Consider the following 23,486-nt stretch of genomic DNA (forward strand, 5'->3'; position numbering starts at 1 on the left):
ATTAGTTCTAAAACTGAAGTGAATGAAGGGCAGTAACGGCACAAAAGAGAACAGTCAGTTCCACCTGGGAAGCTCAGGAAATGTTGCAAAGACAGGTCCATACTATGAGATAGACCCAGTGCAGTGATATGGTTTGGCTCTGTGTCCCCACCTAAATCTCATCACAAATTGTAATCATCATGTGTCAAGGGAGAGACCAGTGGAGTGGTCACATTTTCTTTTGGCAGCCTCAAAATAAAAAGTAAATTGTCATAATAACATATGAGAAATAGTTAGCAGGTAGAAAATAAGGAACTTGGTGAGTGACTGGATTCATAATTTGAGGGAAAACTGTAATGCAAGATTTCTCCTGCTTCAATGTTTCAGTGCTACTTCCTAGGTGTTATTTACTGGGAGAAGGAAACCAGCAGACAGCAGATTACAAAGAGTTGGGTAAAGGTCAGAAACAATGTCTTCAGTTGGGGCACATTAATATAAAATTCAAGGCATCCAGGAGACTTAGAAAAATTTCAGGATTTTTTTTAAGAGACAAGGTTTCACCGTGTTACCCAGGCTGGTCACCAACTCCCAAGCTCAAGTGCTCCTCCAGCCTCAGCCTCCCCAAGTGCTGGAATTACAGGCATGAGCCACTGCACCCAGCCCACCCAGGGGACTTAGAAGACAGATTTGGATAAATACATTTGGAGTAGAAGTAGATGACTTCAGGAAAAGCATATGGTCTTAAGAAGATAAATATTTGTAAAATACAGTAAACTGGTAGAATAATATGAACCTATACAGAACTCAGAACTTTTGAAAATGAAAAGACAAAAAGAAAAAAAACCATGGTATTCAAGGTTTCAATTGCATATTTCAACATTTGAGGCTGGATGCAGTGGGCCCCACCTGCAATCTCTGGACTTTGGGAGGCCAACATGGGAGGATCATTTGGGCCCAGGAGTTCGAAACAAGCCTGGGTAACATAGTGAGACCCCATTTCTACAAAAAATAAATAACTAGCTGGGCATGGTCGTTCATGCCCATAGTCCCAGCTACTTGGGAGGCTGAAGCCAGATCCAGAACATTTAAGCTTCAGTGAGCCTTGATCATGCCATTGCACTCCAACCTGAGTGACAGAAATTCTGTATTTAAAAAAAAACAAAAAAACAAAAAAAAACAAGGCCAGGTGCGGTGGCTCATGCCTGTAATCTCAGCACTTTGGGAGGCTGAGATAGGCAGATTACTGGATGCCAAGAGTTAGAGACCAGCTAACATAGCAAAACCCCATCTCTACTAAAAATACAACAATTAGCCACATGTGGTGGTGCACACCTGTAGTCCCGGTTACTAAGGAGGCTGAGGCACAAGAATTGCTTGAACCTGGGAAGCAGAGGTTGCAGTAAGCTGAGATCCTAACACCATACTCCAGCCTGGGCGACAGAGCAAGACTCCGTTTCAAAAAAAAACAAAAGGAAAGAAAAGAAAGCTATGATTATCCAAGATGAATATTTAAAAGTCTTCAAATATAGCTACGATTATCAAGCAAGACCAGTATACACATGAAGAGAGAAAAGGACTAAGAAATCAAGTCGACAGGATTCTGAGTTTTAGAGATGAACAAATTTATGAGCAAAGTTTAATAACTATGATACTAAAGTTAACAAAGCCTCCTGATGATAATATAAAATGTCCTCATTGCTGGAAACACTTTTAAAAGTAAAAAATATCTTCCAGAGATAATTTCATAAATTTCCTTGGCGATCTTTTCTTCCTTCTGATTCTGTAATAGGTAGTTTATTTTAGAAAACAATCATAAATTTTGATCACTTTCATTTTGTGTGTGCACATGTATCCATTACATACAGATATTAATTATGAGCACAAGATAAATCAGAATATCTATAGAAACAAATAATTGCTGGATTCATTTCTCTAAGAAAGTTTATACTGAAATTTATTTTCTCTCTTTTTTTTCCCAAGATGACGAATGGGAGGCCAGGGGGACAAGAGCGAGACTACATCTCAAAAATAAAAATAAAAATGTTTTGCCGGGCGCGGTAGCTCACGCCTGTAATCCCAGCACTTTGGGAGGCTGAAGCGGGTGGATCACGAGGTCAAGAGATCGAGACCATCCTGGTCATCCTGGTGAAACCCCGTCTCTACTAAAAATACAAAAAAGTTAGCTGGGCATGGTGGCACGTGCCTGTAGTCCCAGCTACTCAGGAGGCTGAGGCAGGAGAATTGCTTGAACCCAGGAGGCGGAGGTTGTGGTGAGCAGAGATCGCGCCATTGCACCCCAGCCTGGGTAACAAAAGGGAAACTCTGTCTCAAAAAATAAAAATAAAAATAAAAAATAAAAATGTTTTGAAATAAGTAACAATGCCACTAATTATCAAAACCTCTGTGATATAGAAAATCAGTGCTAACATCACATCTTAGGAAACTAGAGAAACAAGAATAAACCAAACCCAAAACTAGGAGAAGAAAAGAAATAACAAAGATCAGAGCAGAACTAAATGTATTTATAACCAAAAACAATACAAAATGAAACAAAAGTTGGATTTTTTTGGAGTTTTTTTTTGAGTTGGAGTTTCACTCTTGTTGCCCAGGCTGAAGTGTAATGGCATGATCTTGGCTCACTATAACCTCTACCTCCCAGGTTCAACTGATTCTCCTGCCTCAGCCTCCTGAGTAGCTGGGATTATAGGCACCCACCACCATGCCCAGCTAATTTTTTTGTATTTTTAGTAGAGACACGGTTTCACCATGTTGGCCAGGCTGGTCTCAAACTCCTGACCCTCAGGTGATCTGCCCACCTAGGCCTTCCAAAGTGCTGGGATTACAGGTGTGAGGCACCATGCCCGGCAGTTTTTTTTTTTTTTAAGATACACAGTTGATAGATCACAAGCTACATTAACTAAGAAAAGAAAGATGATTCAAGTAAGCTCAAGTAGGAATGAATGTGGAGACATTACAACTGATACCACAGAAACACAAAAGATCATTCAAAACTACTGTGAATACCTCTATGCACACAAACTAGAAAATCTACAGGAAATGGATAAATTATTAGAAACACATAAATCCTCTAGCTTGAATCAGAAAGAAATAGAAATCATGAATAGACCAGTAATAAGCAGTGGGACTGAATCAGTAATTTTAAAACTGCCAACAAGAAAAAAGCCCAGGGCCATACGGAATCACAGCTAAATTCTACCAGACATTCAAAGAAGAACTGGCAAGAATTCTACTGAAACTATTCCAAAAGACTGTGAAGGGGGAAATCCTTCCTACTCATTCTATGAAGCCAGTATCATCCTAATACAAAAGCCAGGAAAGGACATAACAATAAAAGAAAACTGCAGACCAATATCTCTGATGACTAAAGATACAAAAATACTCAAGAAAATACTAGCAAACCAAATCCAACAGCATATCGAAAAGCAATAATTCACCATGATCAAGTGGGTTTCATTCCAAGGATGCAGGGATGGTTCAACTTAGGCAAGTTAATAAATGTGAATCATCACATAAACAGAATTAGAAACAAAAACCATATGATCATCTCAACAGATGTATCATTATATGGATTGTGGGGGAAAGGGAAGGGTATGGGAAAACAGCTTTTTTCTTTTTCTTTTTTTTTTTTTTTGAGACGGAGTTTCGCTCTTGTTACCCAGGCTGGAGTGCAATGGCGCGATCTCGGCTCACCGCAACCTCCGCCTCCTGGGTTCAGGCAATTCTCCTGTCTCAGCCTCCTGAGTAGCTGGGATTACAGGCACGTGCCACCATGCCCAGCTAATTTTTTTGTATTTTTAGTAGAGACGGAGTTTCACCTTGTTGACCAGGATGGTCTCGATCTCTTGACCTTGTGATCCACCTGCCTCGGCCTCCCAAAGTGCTGGGATTACAGGCTTGAGCCATCGCGCCCGGCCGGAAAACAGTTTTTTTAAAAACAGCTTACCTCTGTAAGACCAGGGTTTGCTAACGACTTGTGGAAAGGTTTCGGAAGAGGGTCAGGTGATGGATAGGTAGGATGAGAAAAACCTTGGACTTGGATTGATGTTGTAGGAAGGCTTTCAATCACAACTTCATCTTGACTATCGGAATCTCTATCCTCAAAAGAAGTTCTATTTCCTGTTCTCACAATGCCATATGTTGCTTCTACTACAGTAAAAACAAAATACAGAGTAAATGAAAACATATGTAATTAAGACTCAATGAGTAACAAGAGAATAAGCAGTCTTCAAACAGCTTACAATTTTTCTTGGATTGCTGAGAAGCAGTCATCAGCTTTGCTAAGCTTGGTTTTGGGACATTCTAGAAAACAAAAATAAGAGTAACAAGTTTTAAAAATAACAAGCATCAAATTTGATAACATAATTGTAATATTCACAATTAACACAAAAAACACAGATTTTGGAATCACTCAGATGTAGCTTTAAACCTCAAGCCTCCTATTTACTACATCTTCCCATGGGGTAAGGATTATGTGAGACGATACATATATTCTCCAAAGGTTACTACCTTTAACCATAGTTGATTATTATATAAATACTATGATATCTAGTCAATTATTTTCTTAACCACATTAGCCCAGAATGAAAATTTATTCCTAGGTAGAGTATTATAAAATTAAAACATTAGGACATTTAAATTAATTAAATATTTTCTGAAATGTGTATGCATGATTTATATTTGCATGAATTACTTCTTGTGAGAGAAACTAAGCATTTTGTTCTTAGTATATCTTATTTAAGTAGGTTGGCATTGCAAATACTATAGGCTGGTTCTATTCTGTTTGTCACAAAGCTAAAAAAAAAAATGATTATATAAATTCAGCTCCTTACAAGAAAGACAGAAAAAAACAAAAATAATCCTTGTGAGTCAATGATTGCTGAATAAAAGCCGCACATCGCTACTGAATAGAAAGGTGCACCTAAATATGCTACAAATGAAGACAAACATGGACTGAAATAACAGTCACTGAAGAAATGTACGCTGCAAGGAAAAGTTTAGGCTGAGATAAATCATTTTTAAAAGAAGAAATTGCAGGGGGAAAAAAGAGAGGCATGACTAATCAATCAAGTGTGAGCTTAAGTCAAGAAAGAAAAGGAAAAGCTTTAAGCATACAAAGGCACATGGAGAAGCACAGATCTGTAACACAGACTTTGGTTCATAAGATATCCCTGATAATACTGATTAGGATTTAGAATCAGTTTTTTAAAAAGTATTTCTGTAGTAAAGAGTTTAATTTTAAGTCATCCAATTAGTTAAACATGGTCATCTACTACTTCCTGAAAGCTGTAACGTTCTTATTACAGAGAAAAATGAAAAAAGATTTTAAAATCAGAGTAGGAGTGATTATCCATATAAACTTTGACCAAATTTTGTATTTCCTCTACTGTAGGAAAACGTTTCCCAATACGATTTTCCTATCACTATGTATTTTCCGGTGTGGTTTTTTTTTTTTTTTTTTTTTTTTTGGCAATCCCCACTCTATCACATTATTTATCAATCCTTTGTTATTTACCAAAGTTTTAAAAAAAAGAATTCAACTGGTTATATTTCTATAAAATGGCTTCCTCTGACCACTTTTCCATTACAAACAGAAAACAGTGATAAGTAGACCACTGCTAAATTTTAAGAGAATACTATACAAAACTAGATTCAGAGTGAAAAAATGAATTTCATGAGAGAGCACTTTACCTTGGTATCAAAATTGACGTCTTCATCATCTGAGGTAGGCCATGAATCGTCAATACCTGGTTTGCCAGAAAGCCTTTAGAATAAAAATATACCAAAAAATGAGTGAATTAATTTCTTTAAAAACAAAACAAAAACCTCCTAGTTCAATCTGGATGCCCTCTCCAAAAAAATAAGAATAAAAATATGGTGAAAGGTCAACTATCTGTATATTAAGTGATGTTTCTTGATATAGTTTAAATTTGGTTTTTGAAAAAGATTTTAGTTACCTATTGCTACCTCTACCTCTCCAAATCTATTAAATATTCAATAAAGACAGCCTTAGCTCTATAACAAATAGTGACAGCCAAGATATTGGCAGAGCCTGGGAACATTTTGTCTTCACAAATCGTCTGTCCTGAAGACTGAACTGAAAATCCAATTAATGGCTGATATAACTTTTGTTACCTGAACCAGAACAAACCTGATAATCTAAAACAAGGTGGAGACCAGATGCAGTGGCTCACGCCTGTAATCTCCTAACTTTGAGAGGTGAAGGCAGGCAGATAACCTGAGCCCAGGAGTTCAAGACCAGCCTGGCCAATGTGGCGAAACTGTTTCTATTAAAATACACAAATTAACCAGGCGTGGTGACACATGCCTGTAATCCCAGCTACTCAGGATGCTGGAGCAAGAGAATTGCTTGAACTCAGGAGGCAGAGGTTGCAGTGAGCTTAGACTGCGCCACTGTAGTCCAGCCTGGGTGACAGAGCAAGATGCTGTCTCAAAATACACAAAAAAATAAATAAACCAAAGGCCGGGCACGGTGGCTCAAGCCTGTAATCCCAGCACTTTGGGAGGCCGAGGCGGGTGGATCACGAGGTCGAGAGATCGAGACCATCCTGGTCAACATGATGAAACCCCGTCTCTACTAAAAATACAAAAAATTAGCTGGGCATGGTGGCACGTGCCTGTAATCCCAGCTACTTAGGAGGCTGAGGCAGGAGAATTGCTTGAACCCAGGAGGCGGAGGTTGCGGTGAGCCGAGATCGCGCCATTGCACTCCAGCCTGGGTAACAAGAGCGAAACTCCATCTCAAATAAATAAATAAATAAATAAACAAACAAACAAACAAACAAACCAAGGTAGAAAGATACACTGTCCCTTCTCCACTATCTATCTCCAGTTCAAAGACTAATCTGTGTCACTCAAAAGTGGCAGTCTTGGTTCTTCAACATGGAAGTCACTTAAGGCCTCATTGCTTCCCTTTACTCTAAAACAGGATAGGGAGTCCCCTGAAATGTTTGAAATGTTTGAAAGCTAGAAGGACAAAAGTCAAAATACAAATGCATGTGCTATTATTGGGGCTACTCATCCCAGAAACATTAAAAGTTATAAAATCCATTATTTTCCCTAGAGAGGTCCTGCCTTGTTCCGGTCCACATAAACTACCAAGCCCTTAAAAATCTTTATAGGCACTCAGATACCCAAAGAAAAAGACTGCTGGAGAAATAGTCCTAGTAGTCGCACCTATATTTCTCTAACTACTATATAAACATCTTCCCTCCTATGGGCTCCCACTTACAGATCCCTCTTCTGCTGGGGTCCATGGCATCTCTAACCTTTAAGTATTCATCCTATGAAAGCACAAATTCCTGAAAGGATGGTCTCAAATGCCCAAGAGTAGGAGCTCTCTACTTCCTGCTCCTTGAAAACAAGTTAATGGAGTCTCAGTCATCTGTCACCAGCATAGCCATGTTACCAACTACCCAACTGAAGCTCTATGACTGACTTGCCAGCCAATCCTACTCCTGCGCTACCCTACATGCCCATGGGAAGGACATCAGAGAATTGGGAAATGAGTCAGAGGTGAGGGGACACCCCTGGGCCACAGATCTATGTAGTTCAGCAGCCTCCAGCTCCAAAGTACTTAAGCCACCACTCCATAAATTGAGGTAGAAGTAGTTATAGCACATTCCTATTGGCTGTAGAGACTCTCCTCAGTGGCTCAAATTATTTTAACATTTTTCAGTAGAAACCTTTAAAGTTTGTCAGTTCTTCCAATTATACAAAAAAGCAGCAACCTGTTCAGGACTCCCCTGAACGCCCTATTTTAATATGTCTTTCTAGATAATTCCCAATATCTTTAATCCTTCATTCCTATCATTTATCATTATCAAATTTGTCAGAAACCTCGATATTCTGATCTCTTTTCCAAAAGCCCTGTTCCTATCCAACCCAGTGTTATTTCTCTTCAAACTTGGTCTTCCTCTGTTAATTCTATTCTTTGCTCTTCCACTGGATTCACTATATCTATGCACCATTTTTATTTTATTTTATTTTTGAGAGGTAGTCTTGCTCTGTTGCCCAAGCTGGAGTACAGTGGCACCATCTTGGCTCACTGCAACCTCCACCTCCCAGGTTCAAGGGATTCTCCTGCCTCAGCCTTCCAAGTAGCTGAGACTACTACATGGCCATGCCAGCCTAATTTTTTGTATTTTTAGAAGAGATGGGGGTTTCCCCATTTTAGCCAGGATGATCTCAATCTCCTGACTTTGTGATCCACCCTCCTCGGCCTCCCAATGTGCTGTGATTACAGGTGTGAGTCACTGCACCCGGCCCACTCAACTTTCTGTTATTCAAATATTAACCTGTAGCATCATAAAGAAGGAAGAGTACTGCGCTCTGAAATGAGTTTGGATGTCATATCCAAATAAATCAATTTAATCTCTTTGAGTTTCAGGTTCTCCATCTGAACCACTTGACCAAAATGTTAAACACAGATTGCAATACTAAATGGCATTTTGATTAGTCTGATTCCTTAAATTCCTGAAATTCTATACGCTTTTGATTCTGTTGATAGAAAATGAGAAATACTTAGCTGGCAGAAATTGAAAAAAATAATAGAACACTGTTGGCTGAACAGAGAAAATGTTATATATATACACAACATTTTATATACATATGTTACATATATATGTTTTATATATATATATGGGGTGTGTGTGTGTGTATATGTGTGTGTATTTATTTATGTACGAACACACACACTCACCCCATAGAATACCATGCAGGTTTTTTTTTTAAGAGAATCAAAATCATATCCTTTACACAACTCAGATGGAGATGGAGTACTAGCCTAAAGGAACACCAAACTGAGAAGTCAGTAGGTAGAGACATAAATCAGAAACATCCACTAACTAGACGCTAAGTGTAATTAACACAATATGGTCTATATGTAGACAGCCTTCACTTACAGTAAAATAATTCCTTTCTAAGACTTGTCTCATTTGCTTATGTAAAATGTATGGCCCTGTGGCCACAGTTAAGTGAGATCTGGCCTAAAACCTTTGATGATAAAGACAAAGTACTAGTTACCATGGCAATTATCAAACATATTAAGACAAACTGTTGGACTGACCAGGCTCCTAAGAAAAACTCTAACAGTTAACATGTAACTAAATGTAGCTCTCTGAATTGATATGATTTGGACCTGTACCTTGATCCAGTGCTGCACAGGTCTCTATCAATCTATGTTGAGGGGCAAGAGAAGGGATTTGGGAGCCAAGCGAGCTGATGGTCAAATCATGGTCAGTTGCTTGCTAACTGTGAGGTCATGGGCCAATTAAGTAACCTCTCTGAACTACACCATTGGGTTATAATAGCACAGATACTTTGCAAAGCTGTTGGGATGACTATATGGAGCAGCACATAATATGGTGTCTAGCCCAGAGTAGGGCACTCAACAGATAGTTTCTTTTCTCTGTATTCCTTTAGTTAATATATTTTTTTAATATGTAAAATACTACCTGCTTAAGGAATCTTCAGAGCTCTCATCCACTACAAAAAAGAGAAAAGTAAAACACATTTTAAATCAACAATAGAAAAACATATAATATAGAAAGCATAAGACTGTCATGCTTTGTTATAAAGCATTCCTCTGAGACCATATCTGGATATAATATAATTAATATCCTATATAAATATTCACATGCATAGAAAAAAGTAAATCTTCCCTGCAGACCTGCTGCTCTTCTCTATTCACCCGACAATTCCAGTTTAAATGCTTGTGCACAACCGAGAAACCTATGAATCATCTGAGATTTCTCTCTGCCCCCTAACTTTTTACACTCAATAATCACTAAATCCTACTAACTAACCTCTTTTCTGCCTCTGCCTTACATTTCCACTGCCCCTGGAAATATAAACATATTTACTTAATATGTTACTTATTTACTTAATATAATATTTACTTAGTATGTTTATATATCTTTTTTTTTTTTGAGATGGAGTTTCACTCTTTTTACCCATGCTGGAGTGCAATGGCGCGATTTCGGCTCACCACAACCTCTGCCTCCCGGGTTCAAGCAATTCTACCTCAGCCTCCTAAGTAGCTGGGACTACAGGCGTGCGCCATCATGCCCAGCTAATTTTTTTGTATTTTTAGTAGAGACGGGGTTTCACCATGTTGACCAGGATGGTCTCGATCTCTTGACCTCGTGATCCACCCACCTCGGCCTCCCAAAGTGCTGGGATTATAGGCATGAGCCACTGTGCCCGGCCATTTATATCTCTTTTTTTTTTTTTTGAGACGGAGTTTTGCTCGTTACCCAGGCTGGAGTGCAATGGCGCGATCTCGGCTCACTGCAACCTCCGCCTCCTGGGTTCAGGCAATTCTCCTGCCTCAGCCTCCTGAGTAGCTGGGATTACAGGCACGCGCCACCATGCCCAGCTAATTTTTTGTATTTTTAGTAGAGACGGGGTTTCACCATGTTGACCAGGTTGGTCTCGATCTCTCGACCTTGTGATCCACCCGCCTCGGCCTTCCAAAGTGCTGGGATTACAGGCTTGAGCCACCGCGCCCGGCCCCCGTTTATATCTCTTAAACATGGAATCTTAACTGATGGCTTTCACAAAAAAAAAAAAAAAAAAAAGACAACATGCACTCTTAGTGTTATTTCTTAAATGAAAAAAAAAAATTTACGCAAAACTGATTTAAAAAGTCGTCACATGAAGAGAAAGACCAACATTTCACAATGAATAAACTGGTCAGGCATGGTGCCTCATGCCTATAATCCCAGCACTTTGGGAGGCCAAGGCCAGAGGATCACTTGAAGCCAGAAGTTTGAGACCAGCCTGGCCTAACATAGTGAGACCCTATCTCTAAAAGAATAATATAAAATGAACAAACTGAGCTTCCTAACTTTATGTATTTCACCATGGATGGTAAAAACCTCATAATGGATGAATACTAATCCAAGGATTAGTGACAAGGAAACTATGGCTTTGACTACTGCAAAACCTTCCTTTGTTTCCCAATCTCTTTACCTGGTTACCTTCCATCTATCCTGTATATGAGGGGCCAGCAAAGTAGAGGCCACAAGCCAAACTCAGCCAGCCATAAGGTTTTGTAAATAAAGTTTTATTGAGGCACAGTCACGTTATTCACTTACATATTATCTATGACTGCTTTCACATTACAATGGCAGAGGGAATAGCTATGACAAAGACTATATGGCCTAAAATATTTTCTGTCTGGCATTTCACAGAAAGGCTGTCCATCCCTGCTTTATACCACAGCCAGAATGCCAGACCCTGTCTTGAAAAAAATAATAAAATGAAATAGGAAGTCCAATGCAAGCTTCTGAGTTTTCTTCCTATTTAAAAGAAATGTGAAGAAAAGCAGCCCTTCTAGCTGTTAGAGCTATTGTTTTGTGAGAACATGTTTAGAGCTGTTGCTAATTAACCAACCATGAAAGGAGATGTGAACAAAACACTGCCAATGGCACAGCTAAAAGAGGGAAAACAAGTGGGATACAATGACATCACTGAACCACCAAAACAACTTTACCACTTCTAGTTAAGTCACCCATTATTTGCAGCCAAAAGCATTCTAACTGATAAATTTCCCATGGCCTACAGGCTAAGATCTACACTGAACTATTAAAAAACATCTTTCATAAGGTTGTCTTAGCTAGTTATTAACCTCATTCCCAACCACTTCCATATTACACTTTTTGCACTAGCAAAATTGAACACCCATAAACTCTGTGAAGTTTACTCAAGTGTCTGAGCTTTACATTTGCTCTTCCTTCTGCCAAACATGCAATCTTGTCAGATGTTCCTTCTGTTAAGGATCATTCTTCTGACTTTTTACCTGGCAAACTTCTACTCACTCTGCATGCTTAACTTATATCCCACCCACTGTTTTAAACCTTTAATTCTTTGCCATAGACTTAAAGTGTCTGGCACATACTGAACACAATAAATACATAATAAATGATAAACATAAGCTCTAAGGACATCTAGCACACAATAAGCCCTGAATAAAGTAGTAAATAATAAAAATTACAACGATTGTGACAAGTGCCTGATTCTATTTTTTAAATGTGTGTATTTTGTGGTTAGCTGTTGATTTGAAAAAAATAAAAAATATCCTGGGCATGGTGGCTCATACCTGTAATCCCAGCATTTTGGGAGGCCGAGGTGGGTGGATCACCTGAAATCAGGAGTTAGAGACCAGCCTGACCAACTTGGTGAAACCTATCTCCACTAAAAACACAAAATTAGCCAGGCATGGTGGTGCATGCCTATAATCCCAGCTACTTAAGAGGCTGAGGCAAGAAAATCGCTTGAACCTGGGAGGCAGAGGTTGCAGTGAGCTGAGATCACACCACTGTACTCCAGCCTGGGCAGCAAGAGTGAAACTACATCTCAAAAAAAGAAAAAAGATATAAAATGTTTCCATTCTGAAATATTTAAAAAAATGCTTAGTACCTAAAAGACACTTGATGGTTGTTAAGTAAACAATTATAGAAATCAATTAAAATATTTTCATTGAAAAAACAGAAATACCGGGCGCGATGGCTCAAGCCTGTAATCCCAGCACTTTGGGAGGCCGAGACAGGTGGATCACAAGGTTAAGAGATCGAGACCATCCTGGTCAACATGGTGAAACCCCGTCTCTACTAAAAATACAATAAATTAGCTGGGCATGGTGGCATGTGCCTGTAATCCCAGCTACTCGGGAGGCTGAGGCAGGAGAATTGCCTGAACCCCGGAGGCAGAGGTTGCGGTGAGCCGAGATCGTGCCACTGCACTCCAGCCTGGGTAACAAGAGTGAAACTCCATCTCAAAAAAAAAAAAGAAAAGAAAAGAAAAAACAGAAATAAAATAGGAACAGCTGTATTCCATTATGAAAACTTTAAAGACCAAAACTATATCTGTTCCATATTCATGTTTCTTGAAACTTGCAAAACCTAACCTATAAAAGTTCTTTTCTGCTTTTGTACATCAACAAAAAATAAAATAAAAATAAAAGTCATTTGATAAATATATACTAAATTAAAGATGTCCTCAAACAGTTAAGATTACACAATGCATTAGGTGTTACATCCAGGTGGCATAGTAGCATTTTTGTTATGATGAAACATTTCTGGCTGGGCACAGTGGTAATCCCAACATTTTGGGAGGCCGAGGCGGGCGGATCACCTGAGGTCAGGAGTTTCAGACCAGCCTGGCCAATATGGCAAAAACCCATCTCTACTAAAAATACAAAAATACTAAAACACAAAAATTGGCTAGGCCTGGTGGTGGGCACCTGTAATCCCCACTACTCGGGAGGCTGAGGCAGGATAATCGCTTGAATCTGGGTGGTGCAGTTTGCAGTGAGCCGAGATTATGCCACTGTACTACAGCCTGGGTGACAAGAGTGAAACTCCATCTTAAAAAAAAAAAGGAAGAAAACATTTCTGCCCAGCACAGTGGCCAACAACTGTAATCCAAGCGCTTTGGGAGGCTGAGGTGGGTGGACTGCCTGAGGTCAGGAGTTCAAGACCAGCCTGGCCAACACAGTGAAACCTCATCTCTGCTAAAAATACAAAAAAAAAAAATTAGCCAGGCGTGGTGGTACACACCTGTAATCCCAGCTAGTTGGGAGCCTGAAGGAGAACTGCTTGAACTGGAAAAGCGAAGGCTGCAGTGGGCCAACATCATGCCACTGCACTCCGGCCTGGGCAATAGTGAGACTCTACTTCAAAAAAAAAAAAAAAAAAAAAAAAAAAAAAAAGAGGCCGGGTGCTGTGGCTCAAGCCTGTAATCCCAGCACTTTGGGAGGCCGAGGCAGGTGGATCACGAGGTCAAGAGATCGAGACCATCCTGGTCAACACAGTGAAACCCCATCTCTACTAAAAATACAAAACATTAGCTGGGCATGGTGGCGCGTGCCTGTAGTCCCAGCTACTCAGGAGGCTGAGGCAGGAGAATTGCCTGAACCCAGGAGGCGGAGGTTGCGGTGAGCCGAGATTGCGCCATTGCACTCCAGCCTGGGTAACAAGTGCGAAACTCCATCTCAAAAAAAAAAAGAAACATTTCTGTAATTACTTTATTTTACTTTTTCCTGTCTTTTTTTAGAGTCTCTCATTGGACATTTTTGCACTTTCATTATTATTCACTGAGCCCGGAGTTGGGATATTTGAATATTAATTATGATAATCTTTTGGCTAATGAGAACAGTGTCTTGTTCTAACAAAATTACTGTTATTACGACACTTACCCAGCAGACAGAGGAACACTTCTTGTTCTAACGAAGTAAATATACCTCATTCTATTTCAACTTATGCTGAATACAGTGAGTAATAATGAGATTTTGTTGGTATAAGAATATGCAACATGACTTGTACTTCTCAACAAGGAATTGCTTTTCTGACTTCTGTATTCAGTATCTTTAAAAATAATCTCCTGGCCAGGCACAGTGGCTCACCCCTATAATCCCAGCATGTTGGGAGGCCAAGGTGGGCGGATCACGAGGTCAGGAGTTTGAGACCAACCTGACCAACATGGCGAAACCCTGATTCTACTAAAAATACAAAAATTAGCTGGGCCTGGTGGTATGCGCCTGTAATCCCAGTTACTTGTGAGGCTGAGAAGAATCATTTGAATCAGCGAGGCCGAGGTTGCAGTGAGTCGAGATCGCACCACTGCACTCCAGCCTGGGCAACAGAGCAAGACTCTGTCTCAAATAATAATAATAATAGTCTCCTATTGGTATTGGTGCACACTGGCTGAGTTCTGCAGTTCTTGTTGCCATTTGTTTATGGTACCAGAAGGTATTGTTGAGTTCCCAGTTTTAAAGATAGTTCATCTTTAGTGACACAAATCACTATGTAATGACCCTTGAACAACACAGGTTTGAACTGCACAAGTCCACCTATATGTGGATTTTCTTCATTTCTGCCACTCCAAGACAGCAAGACCAACTCTCCTCTTCCTCCTACTTCTCGGCCTATCACTCAACATGATGACAACCAGGATGAAGACCTCTATGATAATCCATTTCCACTCAATGAGTAGTAAATATATTTTTCTTCTTTATGATTTTCTTAATCATAATTTCTTTCTTGTAGCTTACTTTACTATAATAATACATACACAAAACACGTTAATTGGCTGTTTACATTATCATAAGGCTTGCAGTCAACAGTAGCCAATTAGTAGTTAAGTTTTGGGGGAGTCGAAAACTAATGCAGATTTTCAACTGCACAGGGATCACCAGTCCTAGCATGCACACTGCTCAAGGGTCAACTGTAATTAATATTCATTTAATAAACACAAACCATTTATTATAAAAATTAAATAGAAGATCCATTTTTATAATAAGTCCAGTTCATCATGATGTGATTATAGAAAAAACATAAAACATGCTAACTTAGAAACCTTTTTTCTTCTTTATACAAAAATTTCATATAGGAATTTAGGGATGATAATTAAGTAAATGAATTTTTTCATAAAGTACCATTTGACATCATAAATATCTACAAGTAGCTGCTTTTTTTTTTTTTTTTTTTTGAGACGGAGGTTTGCTCTTGTTGCCCAGGCTGAAGTACAATGGCACAATCTTAGTTCACTGCAGTCTCCGCCTCCCAGGTTCAAGCAATTCTTCTACCTCAGCCTCCCGAGCAGCTGGGATTACAGGCATATGCCACCACACCCAGCTAATTTTTTGTATTTTTAGTAGAGATGAGGTTTCTCCATGTTGGTCAGGCTGGTCTCAAACTCCCAACTTTAGGGGATCCACCACCTCAGCTTCCCCAAAGTGCTGGGATTACAGGCATGAGTCACCGCACCTGGCCGATGTAACTTCTTAAATAATTCTGAATTCTAGATTATTAAGAGAAATTAAGAAAAAATACACGTGTACCTTATATACTGATTTTTTTAACTGCTTTTCTGTGATCAACACTCCCTTACTTTTACTGTTTTATCCATGATACTATTACCAAGAGTAATTCATTATCAGAAGTCTTACCTGAATCACTATTTTGAGAAGAATTTTTAGGTATCCTTTCTTCTTTGCATTCTGAAATTAGGTGGTGACTGCTATATACAGAAAAATGTAATAAAATTATTTTAATACTGATACAAAAAATACTTACCAAATATCTCACATTCTTAAAAGTATTTCAGCCAATATCAGAGCTAATAGCAGAACTTTATCCCATATACTTCAAATATATAAGCTCTACAAAATTTCTTGTTAAGCTTCAAATTAAATAAGAACAAGAATAATGAGAAACAGTTATGAAGTGAGGGCAGTGTTGCTGAGCAAATTAACTAGAGTTAGCTTGACATAATGGAAAGTGTTCTGAACCCAGAGGAAGTCCTAGCTCTGTAACCAACAGCTGTTGGTTCTTGAACAAGATGCTTCTCTTAGGCTCAACATCTTCTTCCAAAAAATAAGGATTTTACTGCCTTATTTCACCAGGGTTATAAAGATTTAACAAGATATCATTTTTTAAATGTACAGAGAAATAATAAAGAAATTGAATAATTTGTTCCTGAATTTTATTGCTAAAACTATTTTGGAGTCCCAAATAAAACCCACTGAGTGTTTCTCCAAAAGTTCTAATATTCAAATGTTGCCATTTTCAGAAAATGTTACTAAGTCCTAATTTTGGTTATTAGTTATTCTATTCTTTGTGGTCTTCAATCTCAGGGAATTTCATAATTTGTAACTGAATTCACTTTTAAATAAAGCATCTCATTAAATTAGATAACATAATTGTCCCCTATTACTGAACTAATGGATCACAGCAGGGGCAGAAAACTAACAGATATCAAGACCTGACTTAGATGACGACTATTCCTTCTCTACCTCCTCAAACTCTGAACCAGCAGATCTTTGTTAGAATGATGCTTAATTTTCATGTTCATCATTCCAAATGATGTGGAAAACAAACCCTACTTTTATTTAGAAACAGGCTGTCATTCCATCACCCAGGCTGGAGTGCAGTGGCACCGTCATAGTCCACTGCAGCCTGAAACTCCTGGGCTCAAGCAATCCTCCTGACTCAGCCCCCTGAGTAGCTAGGACTACAGGAGTGCGCCATCACACCTGGCTCATTTTTATTATTTTGTTGTGCTGTTAAGGTCTTGCTATGTTGCTCAGGCTGGTCTCAAACTCCTGGCCTCAAGCAATTCTCCTGCCTTGGCCTCCCAAAGCGCTGGAATTACAGACATGAGCCACTGCATCAGGCCCCTACTTTTAAGTTCCATGAAGGAGATGAGAATTGACATTTTCTCATTTCTGCGATACCTACTAACAACATACTTACACATAACATCCCACATGTTAACTCCATTCTCATTTCATAGGTCACCTTATACATGAATATTTTTGTCATGAAAATCACAATTTCAATACTGGGTGCCACCCTTTTGCTTTAACTCACACTGTTAGCAAATAATAAAATGGCCTTCCAGGGACTGTGCAAAATACGGAATGCTTCAAGAATGTATGTGTCATCCTTATACAGGGGCCATGCTGACCTTCTCTGTATTGTTCCAATTTTAGTGTACGTGCTGCTGAAGCAAGCGCAAAGCCCTACTTTTATACATGGATACTGATGAGTCATGGAAGAGGCTTAGCTCTGTTCAATCCAACTAACCTACTTTAGGCTCAGAGAATTCTGTTGAATGGCTTCCTTGTGAGGTACAATTGTAAAATATTTTTAAAATTTAAGGTAGAGATCCAAGTAGCTTGGGAGATTTTCATTATGAAAAACAGATCACTTGAGGGGCCAACCACAAGTTAGTACCTACTACTCTAGGGAAGGGCAATATAGAACCTTTCACTGCCTAAGAAAAGGTGCTACACAGAATATAAAAGGGCTTTAGAGTATAGACCTGTTAGCAAAGAAGAAAGGAAACTCTGTTCTCTTCCTGAAACATTATTTGAACCTCTCTGACAGAACAATCCCAATTAATATTTGCTAAAGAAAAGACAAACAAAAGCCTCAATGGCTAACTTACCATGAAAGTCAAGGCTCAGATATGGTCTCCACATTAAGGGTCTGAGTGTGAAGGGAAGGTCAATCTGTGTGTGGCTAAAGCTAGGAGGCCAGCTGCCAGAGCAGGGTGCTAGTGCTTTGAGAACAATGGCTGAGCCTATAAATACATGTATGTGAACTTAAAAAAAAAAGTCCTAACTTTGAAGTCTACATATGAATTACCAAGAAGACTAAAGAATCTCAATCAGTAAGAGCATCCTGGTAGCAAAGGTCAGTCATTTCCAGACGGCAGGACCAGTTTCAATGGCAACAATGCAGCCATAGAATCACTGGTAACAAAAAAATGATTAGAATGTCCTTTTTTCCCCTCCTTCTGACTTATAAAAGAGGACTGCCTTCCTTGGACTTAAAGGAACCCCTTCGGTTCTTGAAAAATTTAAGGTGGAGGGCATAGCAGATGGCCCCCAGGGGACAGTTCAAGGTTTTCTGCTAAACTGAACATTTCAAGACTCAAATAACCAATTAGAAAAATTAAACATGTGATACTATTTTTATCCATGAATAGGGGTTATAATGGGAATGAAATTAATGATATTGGGGTCCCTATGGAGTAAGTTCGTAAAATCCTGAGATAAAAAATCCTACATCCAGTTGGACACAGTGGCTCATGCCTCTAATTCCAGCACTTTGGAAAGCCGAGGCAGGCAAATTGCTTGAGCCTAGGAGTTCAAGACCAACCTAAGCAACATGGCAAAACCCCATCTCTACAAAAAACACATAAAATTAGCCAGGCATGGTGGTATGTGCCTGTAGTCTCAGCTACTTGGGAGGCTGAGGTGGAAGAATCTCCTTAGCCCAGGGGTTGAGGCTGTGGTAAGCTCTGATCATGCCACGCACTCCAGGCTGGGTGACAGAGTAAGACCCCGTCTCAGAAACAAAACAAAACAAAAGAATTCTACACCCACTGCCGCTTCTAACTAGTCTAGCCTTTTGCTTGATTTCTGACTAATGAAGCAGACTAATTCACTGCCATTCCAAAATTATCTGAGCCAAACTATGAAATCTCAACTGATGTATAAGATGCAATCATTATAATTATTTTAAACCTCTATTTAGTGTTAACTAGCCTTTTATTGTAAATATTTACATACTAAACCACTAACAACAGCATATTTTTCTGTAGTCCATCCCTAGACATATTAAGAAAAAACATCAAAACTCTGCCGAATAAAAAGCCTGACTATACTTGATGATTCATAAAATAGAGCAGGCATGAGGGGTGCTCTAAAGTAAGAGAGAGATGGCCAGGCACGGTGGCTCCTGCCTGTAATCCTAGCACTTTAGGAGGCCGAGGCAGGCAGATCACTTGAGATCAGAAGTTCAACACCAGCCTGGCCAACAGAGTGAAACCCCATCTCTACCAAAAATACAAAAATTAGCAGGAAATTGCTTGAATGCGGGAGGCAGAGGTTGCAGTGAGTCAACTGTGCCACTGCACTCCAGCCTGGGCAACCGAAAAAGACTCCGTCTCAAAAAATAAATAAAACAAAATAAAATAAAAGATAATTTCACACTTAGAAACTTTGATAGTTATACAGATAATTTGATATACTTCACCAATTTAGTATCTTGCCTGTCTATGTAGAATTAACTATTTACATCTACTAACAGACATAGGCATCTTGGGTGCTCACGGGTTCATCTTTGTAAATTATCACCAAGGCTAAAAGGAAAGGACAAAAAAGAGGCCTGTTGTCTCACTGGGGTATTATATAGTAGAAGTCTTTTGATGGGCAAAAACCTATGCTGAGTTTACTTATCTAAAGCAGACAGGAGAGAGATCCAAGATGGCCGTTTAGCAGCAGCTCAGGATTGCAGCTCCCAGTGAAGGCGCAGGGAGTGAGCAGACGCCAGACTTCCAAATAAATTTTTGTTGCCCACGGACCAGAAGATTCCCAGTGGAGGAGCCCCACGGGTCACCAGCGCAACTCTTTCCGCCGGCAAAGGCGGGGCTGTTTTGCCGGCGTTCCGGCGCGGTGGTTGTCAGTGCGGAGTATGAGGGACTGGGTGCCCTTTCGGTTGGCGTTTGGAGCTCCAGGAAGGCAGAGTCGCCCATTCAGCTGACTGAAAGGGGGACTGAAGCGGGGAGCCAGACGGGGAGATTCTCAGGCAGAAAAGCGCCGCGAATCTCAGCTCAGCTGTTTCAGCTGGCGCAATTGCCACACGGGAAATTGCATAGATCCTGGCGCCTTTTCAGCAGGTGACTGGGGCACCTGGGAGAGAATCGACCGTTCAATTAGGAAAAGAAAACAAGGGGGCTCCGAGGCAGGGAGCCAGGTTATTGGGCTCAGCTGGTCCCACCCCACAAAAAAGCAGCAATTGGAAATGCTGACTGTTGCTGAGAGTTTCACGGCAAACACTGCTAAACCCGGGAAAGTCCAGCTCTGTGGAGAAGAGGTATCCGCCGAAGGGAAACAAAGAAACAGAAATAACATTACCGACAAGTTGGACGTCCACTCACAGACCCAATCTGAAAGTCAGCAATTACAAAGATGACAGGTGGATAAATCCACGAAGATGGGAAGAAACCAGTGCAAAAAGACTGAAAACATCTGAAATCAGAATGCCTCTCCTTCTTCAGGGGATCGCAGCTCCTCATCAGCAAGGGAACAAAGCCTGATGGAGAATGAGTGTGATGAATTGTCAGAATCAGACTTCAGAAGGTGGATAATAAGAAACTCCCGTGAGCTAAAAGAACATGTTCTAACCCAATGCAAAGAAACTAAGAACCTTGAAAAAAGGTTTGACGAAATGCTAGCGAGAATAGACAATTTAGAGAGGAATATAAGTGAATTAATGGAGCTGAAAAACACAATACGAGAACTTCATGAAGTATGCACAAGTTTTAATAGTCGAATTGACCAAGCAGAAGAAAGGATATCAGAGGTCGAAGACCAACTCAATGAAATAAAACGAGAAGACAAGATTAGAGAAAAAAGGGTAAAAAGGAATGAGCAAAGTCTCTAAGAAATATGGGACTATGTGAAAAGACCCAATCTACATTTGATAGGTGTACCTGAATGTGATGAAGAGAATGAATCCAAGCTGGAAAATATTCTTCAGGATATTATTCAGGAAAACTTTCCCAACCTAGCAAGGCAGGACAATATTCAACTCCAGGTAATACAGAGAACACCACAAAGATATTCCTCAAGAAGAGCAACTCCAAGACACATAATCGTCAGATTCACCAGGGTTGAAATGGAGAAAATGCTAAGGGCAGCCAGAGAGAAAGGTCAGGTTACCCACAAAAGGAAGCCTATCAGACTCACAGCACATCTCTCAGCAGAAACCCTACAAGCCACAAGACAGTGGGGACCAATATTCAGCATCGTTAAAGAAAAGAACTTTCAATCCAGAATTTCATATCCAGCCAAACTAAGCTTCATAAGTTAAGGAAAAATAAAATCTTTTGTGAACAAGCAAGTACTCAGAGATTTCATCACCACTAGGCCTGCTTTACAAGAGCTCCTAAAAGAAGCACTACACATAGAAAGGAACAACCAGTATCAGCCATTCCAATATTATACCAAAAGCTAAAGAGCATCAACATAATGAAGAATCTACATCAACTAATGGGCAAAACAACCAGCTAGCATTAAATGGCAGTATTAAACTTACATATATTAATATTAATCCTTAATTTAAATCGACTAAATGCCCCAATCAAAAGACACAGGCAAATTGGATAAAAAGCCAAAACCCATCAGTATGCTGCATGCAGACCCATCTCACATGCAAGGATACACAAAGACTCAAAACAAAGGGATGGAGGAAGATTTACCAACCAAATGGAGAGCAAAAATAAATAAATAAATAAAAAGCAGGAGTTGCAGTTCTCGCCTCTGGTAAAACAGACTTTAAAGCAACAAAAATCAAAAGAGGCAAAGAAGGTCATTACATAATGGTAAAAGGATCAATGCAACAAGAAGAGCTAACAATCCTAAATATATACGCACCCAATACGGGAGCACCCAGATACATAAGGCAAGTTCTTAATGACTTATAAAGAGACTTAGACTCCCACACAATAATAGTGGGAGACTTTAACATCACATTGTCAATATTAGACAGATCAACAAGACAGAAAATTAACAAGGATATCCAGGACTTGAACTCAGACCTGGAACAAGAAAACTTAATAAACATTTATAGAACTCTCCACCCCAAATCCACAAAACATAGATTCTTCTCAGTACCACATCACACCTACTCTAAAAGTGACTACATAATTGGAAGTAAATCACTCCTCAGTAATTGCATAGCATTTCACAGGTTTAAATGAAATATTGGTTGGCTGCTTGTTTGTTATTTTTCTCCCTTATTCCTTCCTGTCTCCATTGTTAAGCACAATTAATGCCATAAAAGAGGTTTTTTTTTTTTTTTTTTTTTTTTTTGAGACGGAGTTTCGCTCTTGTTACCCAGGCTGGGGTGCAATGGCACGATCTCGGCTCACTGCAACCTCCGCCTCCTGGGTTCAGGCAATTCTCCTGCCTCAGCCTCCTGAGTAGCTGGGATTACAGGCACGTGCCACCATGCCCAGCTAATTTTTTGTATTTTTAGTAGAGACGGGGTTTCACTATGTTGACCGGGATGGTCTCGATCTCTTGACCTCGTGATCCACCTGCCTCGGCCTCCCAAAGTGCTGGGATTACAGGCTTGAGCCACCGCGCCCGGCAAAAGAGGTTTTTAATACCCATTTTTAGACTGCATTCTAGCCTGGGCATTAAGCAAGACTCCCGTTCTCTCTCCCTCTCTCTTTCTTTCTATCACTGCACTCCAGCCTGGGAGACAGAGACGCTGTCTCAAAAACAGTAACAATAATGCCAATAAGTGTGGGCTAGGCAATGAATTAAATGCTGTATAATCTTACTGAAATACAACCACCTTGAAGGATATATTTAGTATCTTCCTTTTCATATCAGAGAACATATATGGAGATAAGTAAGGTCCCCAAATTTACACACTTAGCAAGTGGGAAAGCAAGGAGTTAAATCCAGTCTTGTGTGATTTTTAAAGCCTCTTTTCTTTTTATCACCCATCTATGACTAGTCTTCAATAAAGGAAAAGCTTATCCAATTAAGGCTGTTTTTCTTCCCTTTGCCCACACCAACTAAAAATAAAAACATGAAAATATACTAGAAATAGAAAAGGAAAAAAATAATGAAACTATAGTATCTGGTAATAGCAATTAATAATCACTTAGGGATAACTTAACATTGGTATTCTTCAAAGAAAGCAACTTAAAGCAAAGAGGCACCCAAAAGACAAAATGATTTCAAACTCCTATTCATGTTTAATATAGCATTTCTAAAGGAAAAGTACAAAAGCAGAGGTTAGGACAACACCATAAAAGGGTTAAGAAGTTCAATATTGAGTTAAAAAGTAAACTAAAAGTTAAAGTCCACATTTTATAAAACTAATAAAACTGATAAGAAACCTCTTTAGCTAACAGAACACATGACCAAAAACATG

The 23,486-nt window shown here is 39.5% G+C and overlaps 1 protein-coding gene and 1 non-coding gene across 9 annotated transcripts in view; both read right to left on the bottom strand.

Moving 5' to 3' along the window:
- Positions 1-23,486, bottom strand: part of ANKRD26 (ankyrin repeat domain containing 26) — a 105,508-nt gene that overhangs the window by 74,448 nt on the left and 7,574 nt on the right. For all 8 annotated transcript variants that reach the window (XM_074404896.1, XM_074404895.1, XM_039478944.2 and 5 more), the window contains 5 exons: positions 15,971-16,041; positions 9,474-9,504; positions 5,689-5,761; positions 4,239-4,299; positions 3,944-4,146 (listed from right to left, as the gene is read on the bottom strand). In XM_074404896.1, the coding sequence (XP_074260997.1) occupies positions 3,944-4,146; positions 4,239-4,299; positions 5,689-5,761; positions 9,474-9,504; positions 15,971-16,041 (439 nt within the window). The remainder of the gene's footprint in view (positions 1-3,943; positions 4,147-4,238; positions 4,300-5,688; positions 5,762-9,473; positions 9,505-15,970; positions 16,042-23,486) is intronic.
- LOC120367718 (U6 spliceosomal RNA) lies at positions 17,433-17,539 on the bottom strand. Its single transcript, XR_005582032.1, has one exon. It is a non-coding gene; the product is annotated as a U6 spliceosomal RNA (small nuclear RNA).

Source organism: Saimiri boliviensis, chromosome 8 (assembly GCF_048565385.1).
Source record: "Saimiri boliviensis isolate mSaiBol1 chromosome 8, mSaiBol1.pri, whole genome shotgun sequence".
NCBI lineage: Eukaryota > Metazoa > Chordata > Mammalia > Primates > Cebidae > Saimiri > Saimiri boliviensis.